The 25,314-nt window shown below is 50.9% G+C and overlaps 1 protein-coding gene across 2 annotated transcripts in view; it reads left to right on the top strand.

Annotated features, from left to right (window-relative positions):
• The window catches only part of SWAP70 (switching B cell complex subunit SWAP70), a 118,822-nt gene that overhangs the window by 34,669 nt on the left and 58,839 nt on the right, over positions 1-25,314 (top strand). Inside the window, exons 1-2 of one of the 2 annotated variants that reach the window (XM_073659010.1) lie at positions 8,614-8,745; positions 13,332-13,472. In XM_073659010.1, coding sequence (XP_073515111.1) covers positions 8,629-8,745; positions 13,332-13,472 — 258 coding nt within the window. In that variant the 5' untranslated portion in view covers positions 8,614-8,628. Of the gene's footprint in view, positions 1-8,613; positions 8,746-13,331; positions 13,473-25,314 lie in introns of those variants that run through there. The other variant, XM_073659011.1, reaches the window with a different exon arrangement.

Below are 25,314 nucleotides of genomic sequence, written 5' to 3'. Positions count from 1 at the left end.
CACATTGAAACGCTCCTGCAGCTCTGCACTCAGCCTGGGTGTCAGCAGGTCCTCACCTCCTCGTGTCTGCTGCGCCACAGCCCCTGACTTCATCACCTCCTCGTATCTTCTGCGCCACAGCCCCTGACTTCATCACCTCCTCGTATCTGCTGTGCCACAGCCCCTGACTTCATCACCTCCTCGTGTCTGCTGCACCACAGCCCCTGACTTCATCACCTCCTCGTATCTGCTGCGCCACAGCCCCTGACTTCATCACCTCCTCGTGTCTGCTGCACCACAGCCCCTGACTTCATCACCTCCTCGTATCTGCTGCGCCACAGCCCCTGACTTCATCACCTCCTCGTGTCTGCTGCACCACAGCCCCTGACTTCATCACCTCCTCGTATCTGCTGCGCCACAGCCCCTGACTTCATCACCTCCTCGTGTCTGCTGCACCACAGCCCCTGACTTCATCACCTCCTCGTATCTGCTGCGCCACAGCCCCTGACTTCATCACCTCCTCGTGTCTGCTGCACCACAGCCCCTGACTTCATCACCTCCTCGTATCTGCTGCGCCACAGCCCCTGACTTCATCACCTCCTCGTATCTGCTGCGCCACAGCCCCTGACTTCATCACCTCCTCGTATCTGCTGCGCCACAGCCCCTGACTTCATCACCTCCTCGTATCTGCTGCTCCACAGCCCCTGACTTCATCTTCTTCTTCTCATTGTTTTCTATCCATCAGGAAATGAGACGTTGTCAGATCTCCAGAACTTGTAGGAAGTGAGCTCAGAATGGACTCCATATTCAATCATCATTACAGGAAATCTCCACTGTGCAGGAGCTTTGTGTTATTACTCTGCTCCATTATCGGGATTATTCCCAGGAACGCTGTGAACAGGAAGAACGAGCAGAATACCGGCGATCAGGTGGAAGGGCCGCTGCACAAAACCCGTCACTCACAGCACATCGTCCTATGCAAGGATGTATTCAGATCCTTCCCTGCATGATCACTATTCTGCTGTTACATTGTGTCTTATCCTCCAGAGCTGCACTCACTATTCTGCTGTTACATCGTGTCTTATCCTCCAGAGCTGCACTCACTATTCTGCTGTTACATCGTGTCTTATCCTCCAGAGCTGCACTCACTATTCTGCTGTTACATCGTGTCTTATCCTCAAGAGCTGCACTCACTATTCTGCTGTTACATCATGTCTTATCCTCCAGTCACCTCCAGAGCTGCAGTCACTATTCTCCTGTTACGTTATGTCTTATCCTCCAGTCACATCCAAATCTGCAGTCATCATTCCGCTGTTGCATCATATCTTATCCTCCAGTCACCTCCAGAGCTGCAGTCACTTTTCTGCTGTTACAACGTGTCTTATCCTCAGTGGTCCTCGGTGGTCATTGGTCCCCTCTCATGGATGGAGGTTCTCGGTGGTCACTAGTCCCTTCTGCTGTACAAAGGTCCTAGGTGGTCACTGGTCGCTTCTGCTGGATGGAGGTCTGCAGTGGTCACTTCTGCTGGAAGAAGGTCTTCAGTGGTGACTGCTCACTTTTGTTGGATAAAGGTCCTTGTCTGGGATTATGCCCACGCACGATCCCGATTACTCGCTACGTAGCAATAGGCAAGCGAGCAGTGAGCGTATGGCGTACAGACCTCCGAATTCCAGCGCATGGAATATGTGTATATGCTCCCGAATGATCACTACCAGCTTCACGATAGCCCAATAAGATTATTTGCTGCCACCAGCAATCAGTTTAGTTTTTGAAGAGATCTAAAATCCACTACAAGCCTGATTGGACGCCTACTTCCTGGTAGGGTATATGGCTTCAGTGGAGGAATGATTTCAGAACAGAAGAAACAGGACTATTCAATTTTATATTTAATCCAAAATGAGGCAGTGTTTATAAAAAAAAATATACAAAAGATTTTACAAAGGGGGACAAAAAATACAGCATATACAGTTACACAAAATAAAAGGGATTAATAGAAGAACTTACTAGATTGATTGCACAGACGATTCAAGTTATTCGGAGGAGAGCACCCCAATTTGGCCGTTTCGATGAACGTGACCCCTGCTTACACGAAGATATGTATCTCCTAGCATGATTATAGATCCATATTCAGCTGGATCTTTTAGAAGGGGGGCACTGCACACACACTCCCCTGTGATGACCTCACGTGGGCTGGTCTCCGCCCTTCATGCTTTTATGAAATCTCTAATTTCTGCAATAACTTCTCGCTGGTTGAGCGCAGAAGTTAGCAAGTGATGCCATATTTTTTATTGCGATTTTACCGTTCTTTAGAGGCCACATGTCACATAACTGTCGTTGGTTATATTTTCCCTCTTGCATTACAGCTCACCGGCAGGGCGTACAGATATGGAAAAATATGCATATTGTCCCTTAGCTAACCCCACCACTAAAATATGTGTCCCATCGCAATTGAAATTATAAGAACTCTGATATTCCATATTTCATATCTGTGCCTAAAAGTCTGCCTGATGTCTGGTGATTGCAGTTTGGAATATCCTGGCTATTGTGGAGAGAGAGATGGATTTCCTTGAGGCTTTAACAAGCTGTTTCCTCTACTCAGGTGTCTATTCATCAACCATGTCTCTTCATTTGGTATGGTAACTAGCCTGGATAATTGAGTTTGCCACTTCTTGTGTGTACCGCCATTTGCATAGAGACAGCTCGTTAGATTGCTAGCTCTTGTCCTCTGCAAATGTTATAGGGGAGGGTGGGTCGGTGAGAGGGATTTTAGAGGGATAGAGAGATTTTTAATATCTTCCGTGACAGTCCTCAATGGTCACTGGTCCCTTCTGTTGGATGGAGGACTTCAGTGGTCAATGGTCACTTTTGTTGGATGGAGGTCTTCAGTAGTCATTGGTTACTTCTGCTGGATGGAGGTATTCAGTAGTCATTGGTCACTTCTGCTGGATGGAGGTATTCAGTGGTTACTGGTCACTTCTGCTGGATGGAGGTCTTCAGTGGTCACTGGTCATTTCTGCTGGATGGAGGTCCTCAATGGTCACTGGTCCCTTTGCTGGATGGAGGTCTTCAGTGGTCATTGGTCACTTCTGCTGGATGGAGGTCTTCAGTGGTCACTGGTCACTTCTGCTGGATGGAGATCTTCAGTGGTAACTGGTCACTTTTGCTGGATGGAGGTCTTCAGTGGTCACTGGTCACTTCTGCTGGATGGAGGTCCTCAATGGTCACTGGTCCCTTTGCTGGATGGAGGTCTTCAGTGGTCATTGGTCACTTCTGCTGGATGGAGGTCTTCAGTGGTCACTGGTCACTTCTGCTGGATGGAGGTCTTCAGTGGTCACTGGTCACTTTTGCTGGATGGAGGTCTTCAGTGATTACTGGTCACTTCTGCTGGATGGAGGTCTTCAGTGGTCACTGGTCACTTTTGCTGGATGGAGGTATTCAGTGGTTACTGGTCACTTCTGCTGGATGGAGGTCTTCAGTGGTCACTGGTCACTTCTGCTGGATGGAGGTCCTCAATGGTCACTGGTCCCTTTGCTGGATGGAGGTCTTAAGTGGTCATTGGTCATCTCTGCTGGATGGAGGTCTTCAGTGGTCACTGGTCACTTCTGCTGGATGGAGGTCTTCAGTGGTTACTGGTCACTTCTGCTGGATGGAGGTCTTCAGTGGTCACTGGTCACTTTTGCTGGATGGAGGTCTTCAGTGGTTACTGGTCACTTGTGCTGGATGGAGGTCTTCAGTAGTCACTGGTCACTTTTGCTGGATGGAGGTCTTCAGTGGTCACTGGTCACTTCTGCTGGATGGAGGTCTTCAGTGGTCACTGGTCACTTTTGCTGGATGGAGGTATTCAGTGGTTACTGGTCACTTCTGCTGGATGGAGATCTTCAGTGGTCACTGGTCACTTTTGCTGGATGGAGGTATTCAGTGGTCACTGGTCACTTCTGCTGGATGGAGATCTTCAGTGGTCACTGGTCACTTTTGCTGGATGGAGGTCTTCAGTGGTTGCTGGTCACTTCTGCTGGATGGAGATCTTCAGTGGTCACTGGTCACTTCTGCTGGATGGAGATCTTCAGTGGTCACTGGTCACTTTTGCTGGATGGAGGTCTTCAGTGGTTACTAGTCACTTCTGCTGGATGGAGGTCTTCAGTGGTCACTGGTCACTTTTGCTGGATGGAGGTATTCAGTGGTTACTGGTCACTTCTGCTGGATGGAGATCTTCAGTGGTCACTGGTCACTTTTGCTGGATGGAGGTATTCAGTGGTTACTGGTCACTTCTGCTGGATGGAGATCTTCAGTGGTCACTGGTCACTTTTGCTGGATGGAGGTCTTCAGTGGTTACTGGTCACTTCTGCTGGATGGAGATCTTCAGTGGTCACTGGTCACTTCTGCTGGATGGAGATCTTCAGTGGTCACTGGTCACTTTTGCTGGATGGAGGTCTTCAGTGGTTACTGGTCACTTCTGCTGGATGGAGGTCTTCAGTGGTCACTGGTCACTTCTGCTGGATGGAGGTCTTCAGTGGTCACTGATCACTTCTACTGCATACAGGTCTTCAGTGGTGACTTATCACTTCTGTTGGGTGAAGGTCCTCAATGGTCACTGGTCACTTCTGGATGGAGGTCCTCAATGGTCACTGGTCTCTTCAGCTGGATGGAGGACCTCGGTGGTCACTGGTCACGTCTGCTGGATGGAGTAATGTGCTTTAAGGGTTAACGCTCCTTTGAGATATTTTTACTGTCCTCGTCATTCTATTATTCTTTGCTCTTTGGCTGAGACAGACGAGGTGGGACCTATTTCCTCTTAAGAAAATAAATGGGCGACGTCACCCGGCCAGTGACCCAGATTTACTGTAAGGGAAGATAAACATCTCCAGGTTTTCAGTCCCAGTGTCCGACCTGCAGACCTGAGCACAGAAAGTGGAGCGGGAGGAAATGGTGCCGACGACATCCCACCCTCGAGTCTGTTACAAGTTCTTCAGCTCTCTAACAGACTTGGTTCCATTATTATATTTGGGCTTTTTTTTGTTTAGTTTTTTTTCTGCCATTTTTCATTTGCTCCTTATTCTTCCTTTATGCTCTAACTGTAGAAAAAAAGAGACCTGGAGCCGCACGTCCAAAAACCACACCATGATCTATTGCGGCAGCAACAATGTGTCAAAACCGAACACGAGTTCAGTTTAATGTTCTGATCAGATTGTGTGAACCTCTCGGCAGGTCCCTGACCTACAAGGTGCGGCACCGACCACCGCCGATGCGCCAGCGTACACCGACCACCGCCGATGCGCCAGCGTACACCGACCACCACCGATGCACCAGCGTACACCGACCACCGCCGATGCTCCAGCGTACACCGACCACCGCCGATGCTCCAGCGTACACCGACCACCGCCGATGCGCCAGCGTGCCTGCAGGGTGAGCAGTCTGGTAACCCCACAGCAGCCATGCTGCCAGGTAAAGCCCCCAAGGCTTCAGGCCGCACCACCGCACAGACGCACTGCGAGGTTCGGGGGGACGTGGCCTCATATAGTCTGATCACATTGTTACATTTAAGCCTCGTCGTCACTTTTGTACATTTTTGCTCATCTGCAGCAGATCAGTCCGTGATTCTGGATGTGCCGCTCCACGTTTCTTTTTTTCTCTACAATTATATATTATTCTTTCAACATGCGCCATTTCTAAAGTCTATTTTATGTGTTCGGTGTTTCTTTCGGATCGCCATTGTGGCTGAGATTTGAGGTTTTTAGATGTTTTCTGCTGATCCGTTAGTTATGACTTTTATTTTAAAGTTGTAAATATTCGTCTGCCGGACAGGTGAGTGCGGACAGGTGAGTGCGGACAGGTGAGTGCGGTCCTTTCGTCCGGCGGCTGGATACATAGTGGAGCCAGGACAGCACAGCGCCGTATACTGTGTAGTGGCCGATCTCAGTACTACATCTCAGCTCTTACTGAAGTGAATGTGACCCGAGCTGCAGTACCGAGAACGGCCACTTTGGACGCTGTTCACATCATCTTATGGATGGGGCATCACTGTATTAAAGGGGCTCTGTCAGCACAGAATGACTGTTCAAACCAAGCACAGGCGCTTGGTGCATCATGGCAGCAAAACATTAAAGTGCAGCTTCCCATCTACAGTCATGGCCAAAAGTTTTGAGAATGACACCAATGATATTTTCCCATGATCTGCTGGCCTCTGGTTTTTCTTAGTGTTTGTCTGATGTTTATATCACATACAGAAATCTAATTGCAATCATATTCTGAGTACCAATAGGTTATATTGACAGTTAGAATGAGTTAATGCAGCAAGTCAATATTTGCAGTGTTGCCCCTTCTTCTTCAAGACCTCTGTAATTCTCCCTGGCTGCTCTCAATCAACTTTTGGACCAAATCCTGACTGACAGCAGTCCATTCTTGCATAATCAATGCTTGCATTTTGCCAGAATTTGTTGGTTTTTGTTTGTCCACCCGTCTCTTGATGATTGACCACAAGTTCTCAATGGGATTAAGATCTGGGGAGTTTCCAGGCCATGGACCCAAAATCTCTATGTTTTGTTCCATGAGCCATTTAGTGATCACCTTTGCTTTATGGCAAGGTGCTCCATCATGCTGGAAAAGGCATTGTTGGGCGCCAAACTGCTCTTGGACGGTTGGGAGAAGTTGCTCTTGGAGGACATTCTGGTACCATTCTTTATTCATGGCTGTGTTTTTAGGCAAGACTGTGAATGAGCCGATTCCCTTGGCTGAGACGCAACCCCACACATGAATGGTTTCAGGATGCTTTACAGTTGGCATGAGACAAGACTGGTGGTAGCGCTCACCTCTTCTCCGAATAAGCTGTTTTCCAGATGTCCCAAACAATCGAAAAGGGGATTCATCAGAGAAAATGACTTTGCCCCAGTCCTCAGCAGTCCACTCCCTGTACCTTTTGCAGAATATCAGTCGGTCCCTGATGTGTTTTCTGGAGAGAAGTGGCTTCTTTGCTGCCCTCCTTGAAACCAGCCCTTGCTCAAAGAGTCTCCGCCTCACAGTGCGTTCAGAAGCACTCACACCAGCCTGCTGCCATTCCAGAGCAAGCTCGGCACTGCTGGTAGTCCCATCCCACAGCTGAAACAGTTTTAAGATACGGTCCTGGCGCTTGCTGGTCTTTCTTGGGCGCCCTGGAGCCTTTTTGACAACAATGGAAGCTCTCTCCTTGAAGTTCTTGATGATGCGATAGATTGTTGACTGAGGTGCAATCTTTGTAGCTGCGATACTCTTCCCTGTTAGGCCATTTTTGTGCAGTGCAATGATGGCTGCACGTGTTTCTTTAGAGATAACCATGGTTAACTGAAGAGAAACAATGATACCAAGAACCAGCCTCCTTTTAAAGTGTCCAGTGATGTCATTCTTACTTAATCATGACTAATTGATCGCCTGCCCTGTCCTCATCAACACCCACACCTGTGTTAATGGATCAATCACTAAAACGATGTTAGCTGCTCCTTTTAAGGCAGGACTGCAATGATGTTGAATTGTGTTTTGGGGGTTAAAGTTCATTTTCTGGGCAAATATTGACTTTGCAAGTACAGTAATTGCTGTTAAGCTGATCACTCTTTGACATTCAGGAGTACATGCAAATTGCCATTACAAAAAATGAAGCAGTAAACTTTGGAAAAATTACTATTTGTCTCATTCTCAATACTTTTGGCCATGACTGTACTTGTTTCCCCTCTATCTCCCCTCCCCCTCTTCTTTGATCGACAGCTCAACTTCAAAGAGCTTAGAAGGGCAGAGATAGATGGAAAACAAGCAGGTGGGAAGGTGTAGGTGAATGATTAGTCACTTCATAATGCACCGAGCGCCTGTGCTTGGTTTGATTGGTCATTCGGTGCTGACGGCGGCCCTTTAAGGCGCCCTGCAGTGCTTTGGGGATAGGTTGTATTGGAGGATGCTGGACATTGTTACAATGTTGCACTGGATTTTCCTCCTTTCTGTTCCATTTACATCTGATATAAAGGGCAGCCGTTAACCCTTCATTGTCTGCCAGGCGGTCTCTGTGCTTGACCTCACCAGGTCCCTCTTATGGTCTAGGCATTTACCCAGGTGTGTCCCCCCTCTGCGCTGTGCTGGACCCTCGCTCCACCCTCTTATCTCATCAGCTCGGTTCCTTTTTCTTAGGAAGCTTTTCTATCATTTCTTCTGCATTACACACAATCTGTCCGCTTGCTGTCAGTGAATGGAAACAAGTAGACACATTGCAAACGAAGCCCCCCAGTACAAATCAGGGGTCTGTACCTCCTATGGTATGAGCTGTCGGTACCATACCAGTATAGGTGGCCCCCCCGGTGCCGCCTGTGTCTGCAGATGTGGCCCCCCCGGTGCCGCCTGTGTCCGCAGATGTCGCCCCGTCCTCCGTCTCACCACAAGGCTGCAAATCCCACAGGACTTCTGAGTCTGAACTCGGGGGGCTGCGATCATTTTCTTGAGGTCTCTAATAATTGTGCAACAGGAGAAACTGTGAAACTCCATCTTAGCAGGAAAGGGAAGCGCCGACGTAGAACAGCAGAATCGGCGAAACCCAGATTACACAACGTCTACAACAATGGTGGCCAGTCTGTCCGAATATCCCCTGCACCGCGCTGCGTCCTCACCCTGCTCAGGACAATACGTGTCTTATAAAGGATGACAAAGGAGTCACCGAAAAAAGAGCCGAAAAGAGCGAGGAACAAACAGCCGCTCACACCGAGAAGTCCGAGAGGACGGCGGCATAGTGTTAGAATAGCACATGGGTCTGACTATGTAAGTACACCCCACAAGACAAAGCCAAGACTACAGCTCTGGAGTATAATACTGCATCAGTAATGTAATGTATGTACACAGTGACTGCACCAGCAGAATAGTGAGTGCAGCTCTGGAGTATAATACAGGATGTAACTCAGGATCAGTAATGTATGTATGTACACAGTGACTGCACCAGCAGAATAGTGAGTGCAGCTCTGGGGTATAATACAGGAGGTAACTCAGGATCAGTAATGTAATGTATGTACACAGTGACTGTACCAGCAGAATAGTGAGTGCAGCTCTGGGGTATAATACAGGATGTAACTCAGGATCAGTAATGTAATGTATGTACACAGTGACTGTACCAGCAGAATAGTGAGTGCAGCTCTGGGGTATAATACAGGATGTAACTCAGGATCAGTAATGTAATGTATGTACACAGTGACTGCACCAGCAGAATAGTGAGTGCAGCTCTGGAGTATAATACAGGATGTAACTCAGGATCAGTAATGTAATGTATGTACACAGTAACTGCACCAGCAGAATAGTGAGTGCAGCTCTGGAGTATAATACAGGATGTAATTTAGGATCAGTAATGTAATGTATGTACACAGTGACTGCACCAGCAGAATAGTGAGTGCAGCTCTGGAGTATAATACAGGCGGTAACTCAGGATCAGTAATGTAATGTATGTACACAGTGACTACACCAGCAGAATAGTGAGTGCAGCTCTGGAGTATAATACAGGATGTAACTCAGGATCAGTAATGTATGTACACAGTGACTGCACCAGCAGAATAGTGAGTGCAGCTCTGTAGTATAATACAGGATGTAACTCAGGATCAGTAATGTAATGTATGTACACAGTGACTGCACCAGCAGAATAGTGAGTGCAGCTCTGGAGTATAATACAGGATGTAACTCAGGATCAGTAATGTAATGTATGTACACAGTGACTGCACCAGCAGAATAGTGAGTGCAGCTCTGGGGTATAATACAGGAGGTAAGTCAGGATCAGTAATGTAATGTATGTACACAGTGACTGTACCAGCAGAATAGTGAGTGCAGCTCTGGGGTATAATACAGGATGTAACTCAGGATCAGTAATGTAATGTATGTACACAGTGACTGCACCAGCAGAATAGTGAGTGCAGCTCTGGAGTATAATACAGGAGGTAACTCAGGATCAGTAATGTAATGTATGTACACAGTGACTGTACCAGCAGAATAGTGAGTGCAGCTCTGGAGTATAATACAGGATGTAACTCAGGATCAGTAATGTAATGTATGTACACAGTGACTGCACCAGCAGAATAGTGAGTGCAGCTCTGGAGTATAATACAGGATGTAATTCAGGATCAGTAATGTAATGTAAGTACACAGTGACTGCACCAGCAGAATAGTGAGTGCAGCTCTGGAGTATAATACAGGATATAACTCAGGATCAGTAATGTAATGTATGTACACAGTGACTGCACCAGCAGAATAGTGAGTGCAGCTCTGGAGTATAATACAGGATATAACTCAGGATCAGTAATGTAATGTAAGTACACAGTGACTGCACCAGCAGAATAGTGAGTGCAGCTCTGGAGGATAATACAGGAGGTAACTCAGGATCAGTAATGTAATGTATGTACACAGTGACTGCACCAGCAGAATAGTGAGTGCAGCTCTGGAGTATAATACAGGATGTAACTCAGGATCAGTAATGTAATGTATGTACACAGTGTCTGCACCAGCAGAATAGTGAGTGCAGCTCTGGAGTATAATACAGGATGTAACTCAGGATCAGTAATGTAATGTATGTACACAGTGACTGCACCAGCAGAATAGTGAGCGCAGCTCTGGAGGACAATACAGGATGTAACTCAGGATCAGTAATGTAATGTATATACACAGTGACTGTACCAGCAGAATAGTGAGTGCAGCTCTGGGGTATAATACAGAATGTAACTCAGGATCAGTAATGTAATGTATGTGTACAGTGACTGCACCAGCAGAATAGTGAGTGCAGCTCTGGGGTATAATACAGGATGTAACTCAGGATCAGGAATGTAATGTATGTACACAGTGACTGCACCAGCAGAATAGTGAGTGCAGCTCTGGAGTATAATACAGGATGTTACTCAGGATCAGTAATGTAATGTATGTACACAGTGACTGCACCAGCAGAATAGTGAGTGCAGCTCTGGAGTATAATACAGGAGTAACTCAGGATCAGTAATGTAATGTATGTACACAGTGACTGCACCAGCAGAATAGTGAGTGCAGCTCTGGAGTATAATACAGGAGGTAACTCAGGATCAGTAATGTAATGTACACAGTGACTGCACCAGCAGAATAGTGAGTGCAGCTCTGGAGTATAATACAGGATGTAACTCAGGATCAGTAATGTAATGTATGTACACAGTGACTGCACCAGCAGAATAGTGAGTGCAGCTCTGGAGTATAATACAGGAGGTAACTCAGGATCAGTAATGTAAAGTATGTACACAGTGACTTCACCAGCAGAATAGTGAGTGCAGCTCTGGGGTATAATACAGGAGGTAACTCAGGATCAGTAATGTAATGTATGTACACAGTGACTGCACCAGCAGAATAGTGAGTGCAGCTCTGGAGTATAATACAGGAGGTAACTCAGGATCAGTAATGTAATGTATGTACACAGTGACTGCACCAGCAGAATAGTGAGTGCAGCTCTGGCGTATAATAGAGGATGTAACTCAGGATCAGTAATGTAATGTATGTACACAGTGACTGCACCAGCAGAATAGTGAGTGCAGCTCTGGAGGATAATACAGGATGTAACTCAGGATCAGTAATGTAATGTATGTACACAGTGACTGCACCAGCAGAATAGTGAGTGCAGCTCTGGAGGATAATACAGGATGTAACTCAGGATCAGTAATGTAATGTATGTACACAGTGACTGCACCAGCAGAATAGTGAGTGCAGCTCTGGAGTATAATGCAGGATGTAACTCAGGATCAGTAATGTAATGTATGTACACAGTGACTGCAGCAGCAGAATAGTGAGCGCAGCTCTGGAGTATAATACAGGATGTAACTCAGGATCAGTAATGTAATGTATATACACAGTGACTGCAGCAGCAGAATAGTGAGCGCAGCTCTGGGGTATAATACAGGATGTAACTCAGGATCAGTAATGTAATGTATGTGCACAGTGACTGCACCAGCAGAATAGTGAGTGCAGCTCTGGAGTATAATACAGGAGGTAACTCAGGATCAGTAATGTAATGTATGTACACAGTGACTGCACCAGCAGAATAGTGAGTGCAGCTCTGGAGTATAATACAGGATGTAACTCAGGATCAGTAATGTAATATATGTGCACAGTGACTGCACCAGCAGAATAGTGAGTGCAGCTCTGGAGGATAATACAGGATGTAACTCAGGATCAGTAATGTAATGTATGTACACAGTGACTGCACCAGCAGAATAGTGAGTGCAGCTCTGGAGTATAATGCAGGATGTAACTCAGGATCAGTAATGTAATGTATGTACACAGTGACTGCACCAGCAGAATAGTGAGTGCAGCTCTGGAGGATAATACAGGATGTAACTCAGGATCAGTAATGTAATGTATGTACACAGTGACTGCACCAGCAGAATAGTGAGTGCAGCTCTGGAGTATAATGCAGGATGTAACTCAGGATCAGTAATGTAATGTATGTACACAGTGACTGCAGCAGCAGAATAGTGAGCGCAGCTCTGGAGTATAATACAGGATGTAACTCAGGATCAGTAATGTAATGTATATACACAGTGACTGCAGCAGCAGAATAGTGAGCGCAGCTCTGGGGTATAATACAGGATGTAACTCAGGATCAGTAATGTAATGTATGTGCACAGTGACTGCACCAGCAGAATAGTGAGTGCAGCTCTGGAGTATAATACAGGATGTAACTCAGGATCAGTAATGTAATATATGTGCACAGTGACTGCACCAGCAGAATAGTGAGTGCAGCTCTGGAGTATAATACAGGAGGTAACTCAGGATCAGTAATGTAATGTATGTACACAGTGACTGCACCAGCAGAATAGTGAGTGCAGCTCTGGAGTATAATACAGGATGTAACTCAGGATCAGTAATGTAATATATGTGCACAGTGACTGCACCAGCAGAATAGTGAGTGCAGCTCTGGAGAATAATACAGGATGTAACTCAGGATCAGTAATGTAATGTATGTACACAGTGACTGCACCAGCAGAATAGTGAGTGCAGCTCTGGAGTATAATGCAGGATGTAACTCAGGATCAGTAATGTAATGTATGTACACAGTGACTGCACCAGCAGAATAGTGAGTGCAGCTCTGGAGTATAATACAGGAGGTAACTCAGGATCAGTAATGTAATGTATGTACACAGTGACTGCACCAGCAGAATAGTGAGTGCAGCTCTGGAGTATAATACAGGATGTAACTCAGGATCAGTAATGTAATGTATGTACACAGTGACTGCACCAGCAGAATAGTGAGTGCAGCTCTGGAGTATAATTCAGGATTTCATGTATATGATATAATGGTGACGTTCTCCTCTGTATTTGCTGTCGGCTCCTCTGATCTTTCCTCTGTCTCTTCTCAGGTTCTCTCGCACAATCTCTGCACGTTGCTGCACGTCCCACATGATCCTGTGGCTTTGGAGGAACATTTCAGGGATGATGATGAAGGTCCGGTGTCTAACCAAGGATACATGCCGTATCTGAATAAATTCATCCTGGATAAGGTGAGCCCCTTCTTTTCCTGCGTTGACCACACATTTATCGAGTGTGAACCTCCGGTTTCCATATAATTTAATGTTTTGACTTATTTTTGTCATTTTATTGAAAAAAAAATAGTAAAACTTCCTGATACTTAGGCTTTGTTCACACGTGGCTTTTTTTCTGCAGCAAAAAAAAAAGTTTACTTTTCGTAATAAAAATGCCGCATATAAAACGCAGCTAACTTATGGAAAAAAATCAACGTGCCGGAGATTTCTAAGATCTCGTAGCTTGTAAAATGCAGCTTCATTTCTGCAGAAAAAAAAACAAGCTGCAAAAACGCTGAGTGTGAACACGGCCTTAGCCTTCGAGTGTCATCGCTTCTCCTTCACATACGGGACGGTTCCTGGAGGTGACTGACATGTTTCCGCAGTAACTCTTGGCCATGATGGGTGTAGTTGTCTCCGTGTTATTTCTCTTCACATCGTTCAGACAATTCCTGTTCTCTGGAAACTTTCCGATAGAATATTAAAGATGACAAAATATTTCTGTCCGTCACGTGTGGACATCGTCCCCCCGACCGCAACTCCAAGCGAATCGTCTGATTCTATCACAATGACCCCTGGAATATCCTACTTAGGACACCTGTGTGGACCAACCTATGGCATGCAGGGGAGACAAGGGGCAATGCAGGGGAGAAGAGGGGTCCGTGCTGGGGAGACGATGGGCCGTGCAGGGGAGACGAGGGGCCGTGCAGGGGAGACGAGGGGTCCGTGCTGGGGAGACGAGGGGTCCGTGCAGGGGAGACGAGGGGGCCGTGCAGGGGAGACGAGGGGCGTGCTGGGGAGATGAGGGGCCGTGCAGGGGAGAAGAGGGGTCCATGCTGGGGAGACGAGGGGGCCGTGCTGGGGAGATGATGGGCCGTGCAGGGGAGACGAGGGGGCCGTGCTGGGGAGACGATGGGCCGTGCAGGGGAGAAGAGGGGTCCGTGCTGGGGAGACGATGGGCCGTGCAGGGGAGACGAGGGGTCCGTGCAGGGGAGACGAGGGGCAATGCAGGGGAGAAGAGGGGTCCGTGCTGGGGAGACGATGGGCCGTGCAGGGGAGACGAGGGGTCCGTGCAGGGGAGACGTGCGGCCGTGCAGGGGAGACGAGGGGCCGTGCAGGGGAGACGAGGGGTCCGTGCAGGGGAGACGAGGGGGCGTGCTGGGGAGACGAGGGGTCCGTGCAGGGGAGACAAGGGATCTGTGCAGGGGAGACGAGGGGTCCGTGCAGGGGAGACGTGCGGCCGTGCAGGGGAGACGAGGGGCGTGCTGGGGAGACGAGGGGCCGTGCTGGGGAAACGAAGGGATCCGTGCAGGGGAGACGAGGGGCCGTGCAAGGGAGACGAGGGGCAGTGCAGGGGAGATGAGGGGCCGTGCAGGGGAGACGAGGGGCAATGCAGGGGAGACGAGGGGCAATGCAGGGGAGAAGAGGGGTCCGTGCTGGGGAGACGATGGGCCGTGCAGGGGAGACGAGGGGTCCGTGCAGGGGAGACGAGGGGCAATGCAGGGGAGAAGAGGGGTCCGTGCTGGGGAGACGAGGGGCCGTGCAGGGGAGATGAGGGGTCAGTGCTGGGGAGACGAGGGGTCAGTGCTGGGGAGACGAGGGGCCGTGCAGGGGAGATGAGGGGTCCGTGCAGGGGAGACGAGGGGTCCGTGCAGGGGAGACGAGGGGCCGTGCAGGGGAGACGAGGGGCCGTGCAGGGGAGACGAGGGGTCCGTGCAGTGGAGACAAGGGGTCTGTGCAGGGGAGACGAGGGGTCCATGCTGGGGAGACGAGGGGTCCGTGCTGGGGAGACGAGGGGTCCGTGCAGGGGAAACAAGGGGTCCGTGCAGGGGAGACGAGGGGTCCGTGCAGGGGAGACGAGGGATCCGTGCAGGGGAGACGAGGGATCCGTGCAGGGGAGACGAGGGGTCCGTGCAGGGGAGACGAGGGGTCCATGCAGGGGAGACGATGGGCCGTGCAGGGGAGACGAAGGGTCTGTGCTGGGGAGACGAGGGGTCTGTGCTGGGGAGACGAGGGGTCCGTGCAGGGGAGACGAGGGTCCGTGCAGGGGAGACGAGGGTCCGTGCAGGGGAGACCATGGGCCGTGCAGGGGAGACGAAGGGGTCAGTGCTGGGGAGACGAGGGGTCAGTGCAGGGGAGACGAGGGGTCCTTGCTGGGGAGACGAGGGGCCGTGCTGGGGAGACGAGGGACCGTGCAGAGTAGATGAGGGGTCCGTGCAGGGTAGACGAGGGATCCGTGCAGGGGAGACGAGGGATCCGTGCAGGGTAGACGAGGGATCCGTGCAGGGTAGACGAGGGGGCCGTGCAGGGGAGACGAGGGGTCCGGTCAGGGGAGACGAGGGGCCGTGCAGGGGAGACGAAGGATCCGTGCAGGGGAGACGAAGGATCCGTGCAGGGGAGACGAAGGGTCCGTGCTGGGGAGACGAGGGGCCTGTGCTGGGGAGATGAGGGGCCGTGCTGGGGAGACGAGGGGCCGTGCAGAGTAGACGAGGGGCCGTGTTGGGGAGACGAGGGACCGTGTTGGGGAGACGAGGGGCCGTGCTGGGGAGACGAGGGGCCGTGCAGGGGAGACGAGGGGGCCGTGCAGGGGAGACGAGGGGTCCGGTCAGGGGAGACGAAGGGTCCGTGCTGGGGAGACGAGGGGCCTGTGCTGGGGAGACGAGGGGCCGTGCTGGGGAGACGAGGGGCCGTGCTGGGGAGACGAGGGGCCGTGCAGAGTAGACGAGGGGCCGTGCTGGGGAGACGAGGGGATCCGTACAGGGGAGACGAGGGGCCGTGCAGGGAAGACGAGGGGGCCGTGCAGGGGAGACGAGGGGGCCGTGCAGGGGAGACGAGGGGTCTGGTCAGGGGAGACGAGGGCCCGTGCAGGGGAGACGAGGAGCCGTGCAGGGGAGACGAGGGTCCTGTGCAGGGGAGACGAGGGGTTAATGCTGGGGAGACGAGGGGCCGTGCTGGGGAGACGAGGGGGCCATGCAGGGGAGACGAGGGGTCCGGTCAGGGGAGACGAGGGGCCGTGCAGGGGAGACGAGGGGTCGTGCAGGGGAGACGAAGGATCCGTGCAGGGGAGACGAAGGGTCCGTGCTGGGGAGACGAGGGGGCCGTGCAGGGAAGACGAGGGGGCCGTGCAGGGGAGACGAGGGGGCCGTGCAGGGGAGACGAGGGGTCTGGTCAGGGGAGACGAGGGCCCGTGCAGGGGAGACGAGGAGCCGTGCAGGGGAGACGAGGGTCCTGTGCAGGGGAGACGAGGGGTTAATGCTGGGGAGACGAGGGGCCGTGCTGGGGAGACGAGGGGGCCATGCAGGGGAGATGAGGGGTCTGGTCAGGGGAGACGAGGGGTCCGGTCAGGGGAGACGAGGGGCCGTGCAGGGGAGACGAGGGGTCGTGCAGGGGAGACGAAGGATCCGTGCAGGGGAGACGAAGGGTCCGTGCTGGGGAGACGAGGGGCCTGTGCAGGGGAGACGAGGGGTCCGTGCTGGGGAGACAAAGGATCCGTGCAGGGGAGACGAGGGGTTAATGCTGGGGAGACGAGGGGCCGTGCTGGGGAGACGAGGGGGCCGTGCTGGGGAGACGAGGGGGCCGTGCAGGGGAGACGAGGGGTCCGGTCAGGGGAGACGAGGGGCCGTGCAGGGGAGACGAGGGGTCGTGCAGGGGAGACGAAGGATCCGTGCAGGGGAGACGAAGGGTCCGTGCTGGGGAGACAAGGGGCCTGTGCAGGGGAGACGAGGGGCCGTGCAGGGGAGAAGAAGGATCCGTGCAGGGGAGACGAAGGGTCCGTGCTGGGGAGACGAGGGGCCGTGCTGGGGAGACGAGGGGCCTGTGCTGGGGAGATGAGGGGCCGTGCTGGGGAGACGAGGGGCCGTGCTGGGGAAACGAAGGGATCCGTGCAGGGGAGACGAGGGGGCCGTGCAGGGGAGACGAGGGGGCCGTGCAGGGGAGACGAGGGGGCCGTGCAGGGGAGACGAGGGGGCCGTGCAGGGGAGACGAGGGGGCCATGCAGGGGAGACGAGGGGCCGTGCAGGGGAGACGAGGGGCTGTGCAGGGGAGACGAGGGGTCCGTGCTGGGGAGACGTGGGGTCCGTGCAGGGGAGACGAGGGGCCGTGCTGGGGAGACGAAGGACCTGTGCTGGGGAGACGAGGGGCCTGTGCTGGGGAGACGAGGGGTCCGTGCTGGGGAGACGAGGGGTCCGTGCTGGGGAGACAAAGGATCCGTGCAGGGGAGACGAGGGGTTAATGCTGGGGAGACGAGGGGCTGTGCTGGGGAGACGAGGGGTTTGTGGAGACGAAGGGGCCACTCTGGGGAGACAAAGGGGCCACATGAAAAGATGAGGGGGCCATGCATGGAAGCTGAGGGGGCTGCACTGTGGAGTTGAGGGGCCCGTGCTGTGGATATGAGGGGGCCATGCTGGGGAGACGAGGGGTCTGCACTGGGGAACTGAGGAGGTTATGCAGGGGAGACGAGGGGGCCGTGCAGGGGAGACGAGGGGTCCGTGCAGGGGAGACGAGGGTCCGTGCAGGGGAGACGAGGGGTCCGTGCAGGGGAGACGAGGGTCCGTGCAGGGGAGACGAGGGGTCCGTGCAGGGGCTGCACTGGGAAGATGAGGGGGCTCTGTAGTGACGAATAAGGGGCCGCACTGGGAAGATGAGAGGGAGGCTGCGCTGGGGAGGTGAGGAGGAATCTACTCTGGGGAGGTGAGGAGGAATCTACTCTGGGGAGGTGAGGAGGAATCTACTCTGGAGAGGTGAGGAGGAATCTACGCTGGGGAGGTGAGGAGGAATCTACGCTGGGGAGGTGAGGAGGAATCTACTCTGGGGAGGTGAGGAGGAATCTACGCTGGGGAGGTGAGGAGGAATCTACTCTGGGGAGGTGAGGAGGAATCTACTCTGGGGAGGTGAGGAGGAATCTACTCTGGGGAGGTGAGGAGGAATCTACTCTGGGGAGGTGAGGAGGAATCTACTCTGGGGAGGTGAGGAGGAATCTACGCTGGGGAGGTGAGGAGGAATCTACGCTGGGGAGGTGAGGAGGAATCTACGCTGGGGAGGTGAGGAGGAATCTACGCTGGGGAGAAGAGGAGACCATCTTCATTGGTTCGCTGAATGGTCACCAGTGTCCTCCAGCGATAAGTTGCAATCTGTAGAGGAATCCGGCAGCGAGTCTTCCCCTTCCCTGCAGCGCCACCACAGGGCACATCAAATATTACACAGTTATAACTGAAGTCAGTGTTGGTGAATCACTGTGACATATGGGGTCCTGCAGAGCGAGACCCTGTATAATTAATGGTGGTGCTGGAACAAGTCCTCCCTCCACCTTCATCTAGTAGATTTAAGGGGTCCCATAAAGGCAATGACCTTATTGTGTTCGGTCAATGGCGATAAAGGATTTCCGAAAGTCTATGTCTTATTCAGTGACCCAGAAATATCTAAAGGAAACGTCCCTGTGAGTCACCGACGTCAAGTGTCGGAAAGTCTCGTTACCGGATTACTAAGACCCTGGATTTCCCCTTTAAGATCTCTCTGCTGAGATTCTGAACTATTTTGCTGCGGGAATCTGTGATAAATTCGTTCGATCGATTTAAATATATTCTGGTATCTGATCGATCGATCGAGTCTGTGATCCGTTGTGAAGGGAGATAAAAAATTGCAAAATAAAGAAAATCAAAAAATCAACATTTTCCGCCATTTTCAACAGATTTATACGTTGATAAGTGCAGTTTTGGGGGTCCGACCCTCTGCGGTCTCAGATCTTAGTGTTTTGGTGGCGGTCTCACCGATCCATATACCGGCTGACATTTCTTCTCCGCGCTGCGGTAACCACAGGCGTCCGCATTACCATGATAAAAGCCTGAAGATGTTGTGAACATTCCCGGCCGCTTCTGAGCGCCCCTCTTTTATAGGTGGACGGGGGGGGGGGGAGCGCAGCCAAGATTTTGAAGAAAGTTCTTGCTTTTTACAGATGCAAATGAATTATTGATCTCACAGAAAAGAAAATGAGCAGAGAAAACAGGGGTCTCATTGTGAACCCCGGGGGCTGGCCCCGAGCCCAGAGGAACAACTTCATCTTCTAACATGTATCTCTGGGGATGAAGAAGGGGCCTCAGTCCGGCTTCCTCCACCCACTGACCAAATATCACGTCTTATGCACTGGACACTTAACCCTTAGTCAGAAGTTGTCACTAAAGAAAGTTATTGTCCATTAGAAAAGGTGGAAACAGAAATAAGCTCAATAAGTCCCCAATCTCGGTGCACAAAGTCATCGGAAGGAATGCAGAAAGCTTACATAGCATGTCTGCAGCCACCACTAGGTGGAGCTCCCTGTATACAGAGATACAAAAGATTCTGTCCGCAGCCACCACTAGGGGGAGCTCTCTGTATACAGAGATACAAAAGATTCTGTCTTCAGCCACCACTAGGGGGAGCTCCCTGTATACAGAGATACATGATAAGATCCTGTCTGCAGCCACCACTAGGGGGAGCTCCCTGTATACAGAGATACATGATAAGTTCCTGTCTGCAGCCACCACTAGGGGGAGCTCCCTGTATACAGAGATACAAAAGATTCTGTCTGCAGCCACCACTAGGGGGAGCTCCCTGTATACAGAGATACATGATAAGATTCTATCTGTAGACACCACTAGGGGGAGTTCCCTGTATACAGAGATAAATGATAAGATCCTGTCTGCAATCACCACTAGGGGGAGCTCCCTGTATACAGAGATACATGATAAGATCCTGTCTGCAGTCACCACTAGGGGGAGCTCCCTGTATACAGAGATACATGATAAGATCCTGTCTGCAGCCACCACTAGGGGGAGCTCCCTGTATATAGAGAAACAGGATAAGATCCTGTCTGCAGCCACCACTAGGGGGAGCTCCCTGTATACAGAGATACATGATAAGATCCTGTCTGCAACCACCACTAACTAGGGGGAGCTCTCTGTGTACAGAGATACATGATAAGATTCTGTCTGCAGCCACCACTAGGGGGAGCTCCCTGTATACAGAGATACATGATAAGATCCTGTCTGCAACCACCACTAGGGGGAGCTCCCTATATATAGAGATACATGATAAGATTCTGTCTGCAGCCACCACTAGGGGGAGCTCCCTGTATACAGAGATACATGATAAGATTCTGTGTGTAGTCACCACTAGGAGGAGCTCCCTGTATACAGAGATAAATGATAAGATCCTGTCTGCAATCACCACTAGGGGGAGCTCCCTGTATACAGAGATACATGATAAGATCCTGTCTGCAGTCACCACTAGGGGGAGCTCCCTGTATACAGAGATACATGATAAGATCCTGTCTGCAACCACCACTAGGGGGAGCTCTCTGTGTACAGAGATACATGATAAGATCCTGTCTGCAGCCACCACTAGGGGGAGCTCCCTGTATATAGAGAAACAGGATAAGATCCTGTCTGCAGCCACCACTAGGGGGAGCTCCCTGTATACAGAGATACATGATAAGATCCTGTCTGCAACCACCACTAACTAGGGGGAGCTCTCTGTGTACAGAGATACATGATAAGATCCTGTCTGCAACCACCACTAGGGGGAGCTCTCTGTGTACAGAGATACATGATAAGATTCTGTCTGCAGCCACCACTAGGGGGAGCTCCCTGTATACAGAGATACATGATAAGATTCTGTGTGTAGTCACCACTAGGGGGAGCTCCCTGTATACAGAGATACATGATAAGATCCTGCCTGCAGTCACCACTAGGGGGAGCTCCCTGTATACAGAGATACATGATAAGATTCTGTCTGCAGCCACCACTAGGGGGAGCTCACTGTATACAGAGATACATGATAAGATCCTGCCTGCAGTCACCACTAGGGGGAGCTCCCTGTATACAGAGATACATGATAAGATCCTGTCTGCAGCCACCACTAGGGGGAGCTCCCTGTATACAGAGATACATGATAAGATCCTGCCTGCAGCCTCCACTAGGGGGAGCTCCCTGTATACAGAGATACATGATAAGATCCTGCCTGCAGCCTCCACTAGGGGGAGCTCCCTGTATACAGAGATACATGATAAGATCCTGTCTGCAGCCACCACTAGGTGGAGCTCCCTATATACAGAGATACATGATAAGATCCTGCCTGCAGCCTCCACTAGGGGGAGCTCCCTGTATACAGAGATACATGATAAGATTCTGTGTGTAGTCACAACTAGGGGGAGCTCCCTGTATACAGAGATACATGATAAGATCCTGTCTGCAGCCACCACTAGGTGGAGCTCCCTGTATACAGAGATACATGATAAGATCCTGTCTGCAGCCTCCACTAGGGGGAGCTCCCTGTATACAGAGATACATGATAAGATCCTGTCTGCAGCCTCCACTAGGGGGAGCTCCCTGTATACAGAGATACATGATAAGATTCTGTGTGTAGTCACAACTAGGGGGAGCTCCCTGTATACAGAGATACATGATAAGATCCTGTCTGCAGCCACCACTAGGTGGAGCTCCCTGTATACAGAGATACATGATAAGATCCTGTCTGCAGCCTCCACTAGGGGGAGCTCCCTGTATGCAGAGATACATGATAAGATTCTGTCTGCAGCCACCTCTAGGGGGAGCTCCCGGTATACAGAGATACATGATAAGATCCTGCCTGCAGTCACCACTAGGGGGAGCTCCCTGTATACAGAGATACATGATAAGATCCTGTCTGCAGCCACCACTAGGGGGAGCTCCCTGTATACAGAGATACATGATAAGATCCTGCCTGCAGCCTCCACTAGGGGGAGCTCCCTGTATACAGAGATACATGATAAGATCCTGCATGCAGCCTCCACTAGGGGGAGCTCCCTGTATACAGAGATACATGATAAGATCCTGTCTGCAGCCACCACTAGGTGGAGCTCCCTGTATACAGAGATACATGATAAGATCCTGCCTGCAGCCTCCACTAGGGGGAGCTCCCTGTATACAGAGATACATGATAAGATCCTGTCTGCAGCCTCCACTAGGGGAAGCTCAGCTCCCTGTATACAGAGATACATGATAAGATTCTGTGTGTAGTCACCACTAGGAGGAGCTCCCTGTATACAGAGATAAATGATAAGATCCTGTCTGCAATCACCACTAGGGGGAGCTCCCTGTATACAGAGATACATGATAAGATCCTGTCTGCAGTCACCACTAGGGGGAGCTCCCTGTATACAGAGATACATGATAAGATCCTGTCTGCAACCACCACTAGGGGGAGCTCTCTGTGTACAGAGATACATGATAAGATCCTGTCTGCAGCCACCACTAGGGGGAGCTCCCTGTATATAGAGAAACAGGATAAGATCCTGTCTGCAGCCACCACTAGGGGGAGCTCCCTGTATACAGAGATACATGATAAGATCCTGTCTGCAACCACCACTAACTAGGGGGAGCTCTCTGTGTACAGAGATACATGATAAGATCCTGTCTGCAACCACCACTAGGGGGAGCTCTCTGTGTACAGAGATACATGATAAGATTCTGTCTGCAGCCACCACTAGGGGGAGCTCCCTGTATACAGAGATACATGATAAGATTCTGTGTGTAGTCACCACTAGGGGGAGCTCCCTGTATACAGAGATACATGATAAGATCCTGCCTGCAGTCACCACTAGGGGGAGCTCCCTGTATACAGAGATACATGATAAGATTCTGTCTGCAGCCACCACTAGGGGGAGCTCACTGTATACAGAGATACATGATAAGATCCTGCCTGCAGTCACCACTAGGGGGAGCTCCCTGTATACAGAGATACATGATAAGATCCTGTCTGCAGCCACCACTAGGGGGAGCTCCCTGTATACAGAGATACATGATAAGATCCTGCCTGCAGCCTCCACTAGGGGGAGCTCCCTGTATACAGAGATACATGATAAGATCCTGCCTGCAGCCTCCACTAGGGGGAGCTCCCTGTATACAGAGATACATGATAAGATCCTGTCTGCAGCCACCACTAGGTGGAGCTCCCTGTATACAGAGATACATGATAAGATCCTGCCTGCAGCCTCCACTAGGGGGAGCTCCCTGTATACAGAGATACATGATAAGATCCTGTCTGCAGCCTCCACTAGGGGGAGCTCCCTGTATACAGAGATACATGATAAGATTCTGTGTGTAGTCACAACTAGGGGGAGCTCCCTGTATACAGAGATACATGATAAGATCCTGTCTGCAGCCACCACTAGGTGGAGCTCCCTGTATACAGAGATACATGATAAGATCCTGTCTGCAGCCTCCACTAGGGGGAGCTCCCTGTATGCAGAGATACATGATAAGATTCTGTCTGCAGCCACCTCTAGGGGGAGCTCCCGGTATACAGAGATACATGATAAGATCCTGCCTGCAGTCACCACTAGGGGGAGCTCCATGTATACAGAGATACATGATAAGATCCTGTCTGCAGCCACCACTAGGGGGAGCTCCCTGTATACAGAGATACATGATAAGATCCTGCCTGCAGCCTCCACTAGGGGGAGCTCCCTGTATACAGAGATACATGATAAGATCCTGTCTGCAGCCACCACTAGGGGGAGCTCCCTGTATACAGAGATACATGATAAGATCCTGTCTGCAGCCTCCACTAGGGGGAGCTCCCTATATACAGAGATACATGATAAGATCCTGTCTGCAGCCACCACTAGGGGGAGCTCCCTGTATACAGAGATACATGATAAGATCCTGTCTGCAGCCACCACTAGGGGGAGCTCCCTGTATACAGAGATACATGATAAGATCCTGTCTGTAGTCACCACTAGGGGGAGCTCCCTGTATACAGAGATACATGATAAGATCCTGTCTGCAGCCACCACTAGGGGGAGCTCCCTGTATACAGAGATACATGATAATATCCTGTCTGCAGCCACCACTAGGGGGAGCTCCCTGTATACAGAGATACATGATAAGATTCTGTCTGCAGCCACCACTAGGGGGAGCTCCCTGTATACAGATATACATGATAAGATCCTGTCTGCAGCCACCACTAGGGGGAGCTCCCTGTATACAGAGATACATGATAAGATTCTGTCTGCAGCCACCACTAGGGGGAGCTCCCTATATATAGAGATACATGATAAGATTCTGTCTGCAGCCACCACTAGGGGGAGCTCCCTATATATAGAGATACATGATAAGATTCTGTCTGCAGTCACCACTAGGGGGAGCTCCATGTATGCAGAGATACATGATAAGATTCTGTCTGCAGCCTCCACTAGGGGGAGTTCCCTGTATACAGAGATACATGATAAGATCCTGTCTGCAGCCACCACTAGGGGGAGCTCTCTGTATACAGAGATACATGATAAGATCCTGCCTGCAGCCTCCACTAGGGGGAGCTCCCTGTATACAGAGATACATGATAAGATCCTGCCTGCAGCCTCCACTAGGGGGAGCTCCCTGTATACAGAGATACATGATAAGATCCTGTCTGCAGCCACCACTAGGTGGAGCTCCCTGTATACAGAGATACATGATAAGATCCTGCCTGCAGCCTCCACTAGGGGGAGCTCCCTGTATACAAAGATACATGATAAGATCCTGTCTGCAGCCTCCACTAGGGGGAGCTCCCTGTATACAGAGATACATGATAAGATTCTGTGTGTAGTCACAACTAGGGGGAGCTCCCTGTATACAGAGATACATGATAAGATCCTGTCTGCAGCCACCACTAGGTGGAGCTCCCTGTATACAGAGATACATGATAAGATCCTGTCTGCAGCCTCCACTAGGGGGAGCTCCCTGTATGCAGAGATACATGATAAGATTCTGTCTGCAGCCACCTCTAGGGGGAGCTCCCGGTATACAGAGATACATGATAAGATCCTGCC

Source organism: Phyllobates terribilis, unplaced genomic scaffold (genome assembly GCF_046119375.1).
Source record: "Phyllobates terribilis strain yellow unplaced genomic scaffold, ASM4611937v1 Scaffold_13__5_contigs__length_258822181, whole genome shotgun sequence".
NCBI classification, from domain to species: domain Eukaryota; kingdom Metazoa; phylum Chordata; class Amphibia; order Anura; family Dendrobatidae; genus Phyllobates; species Phyllobates terribilis.
This window is presented reverse-complemented; position numbering and strand designations above follow the sequence as displayed.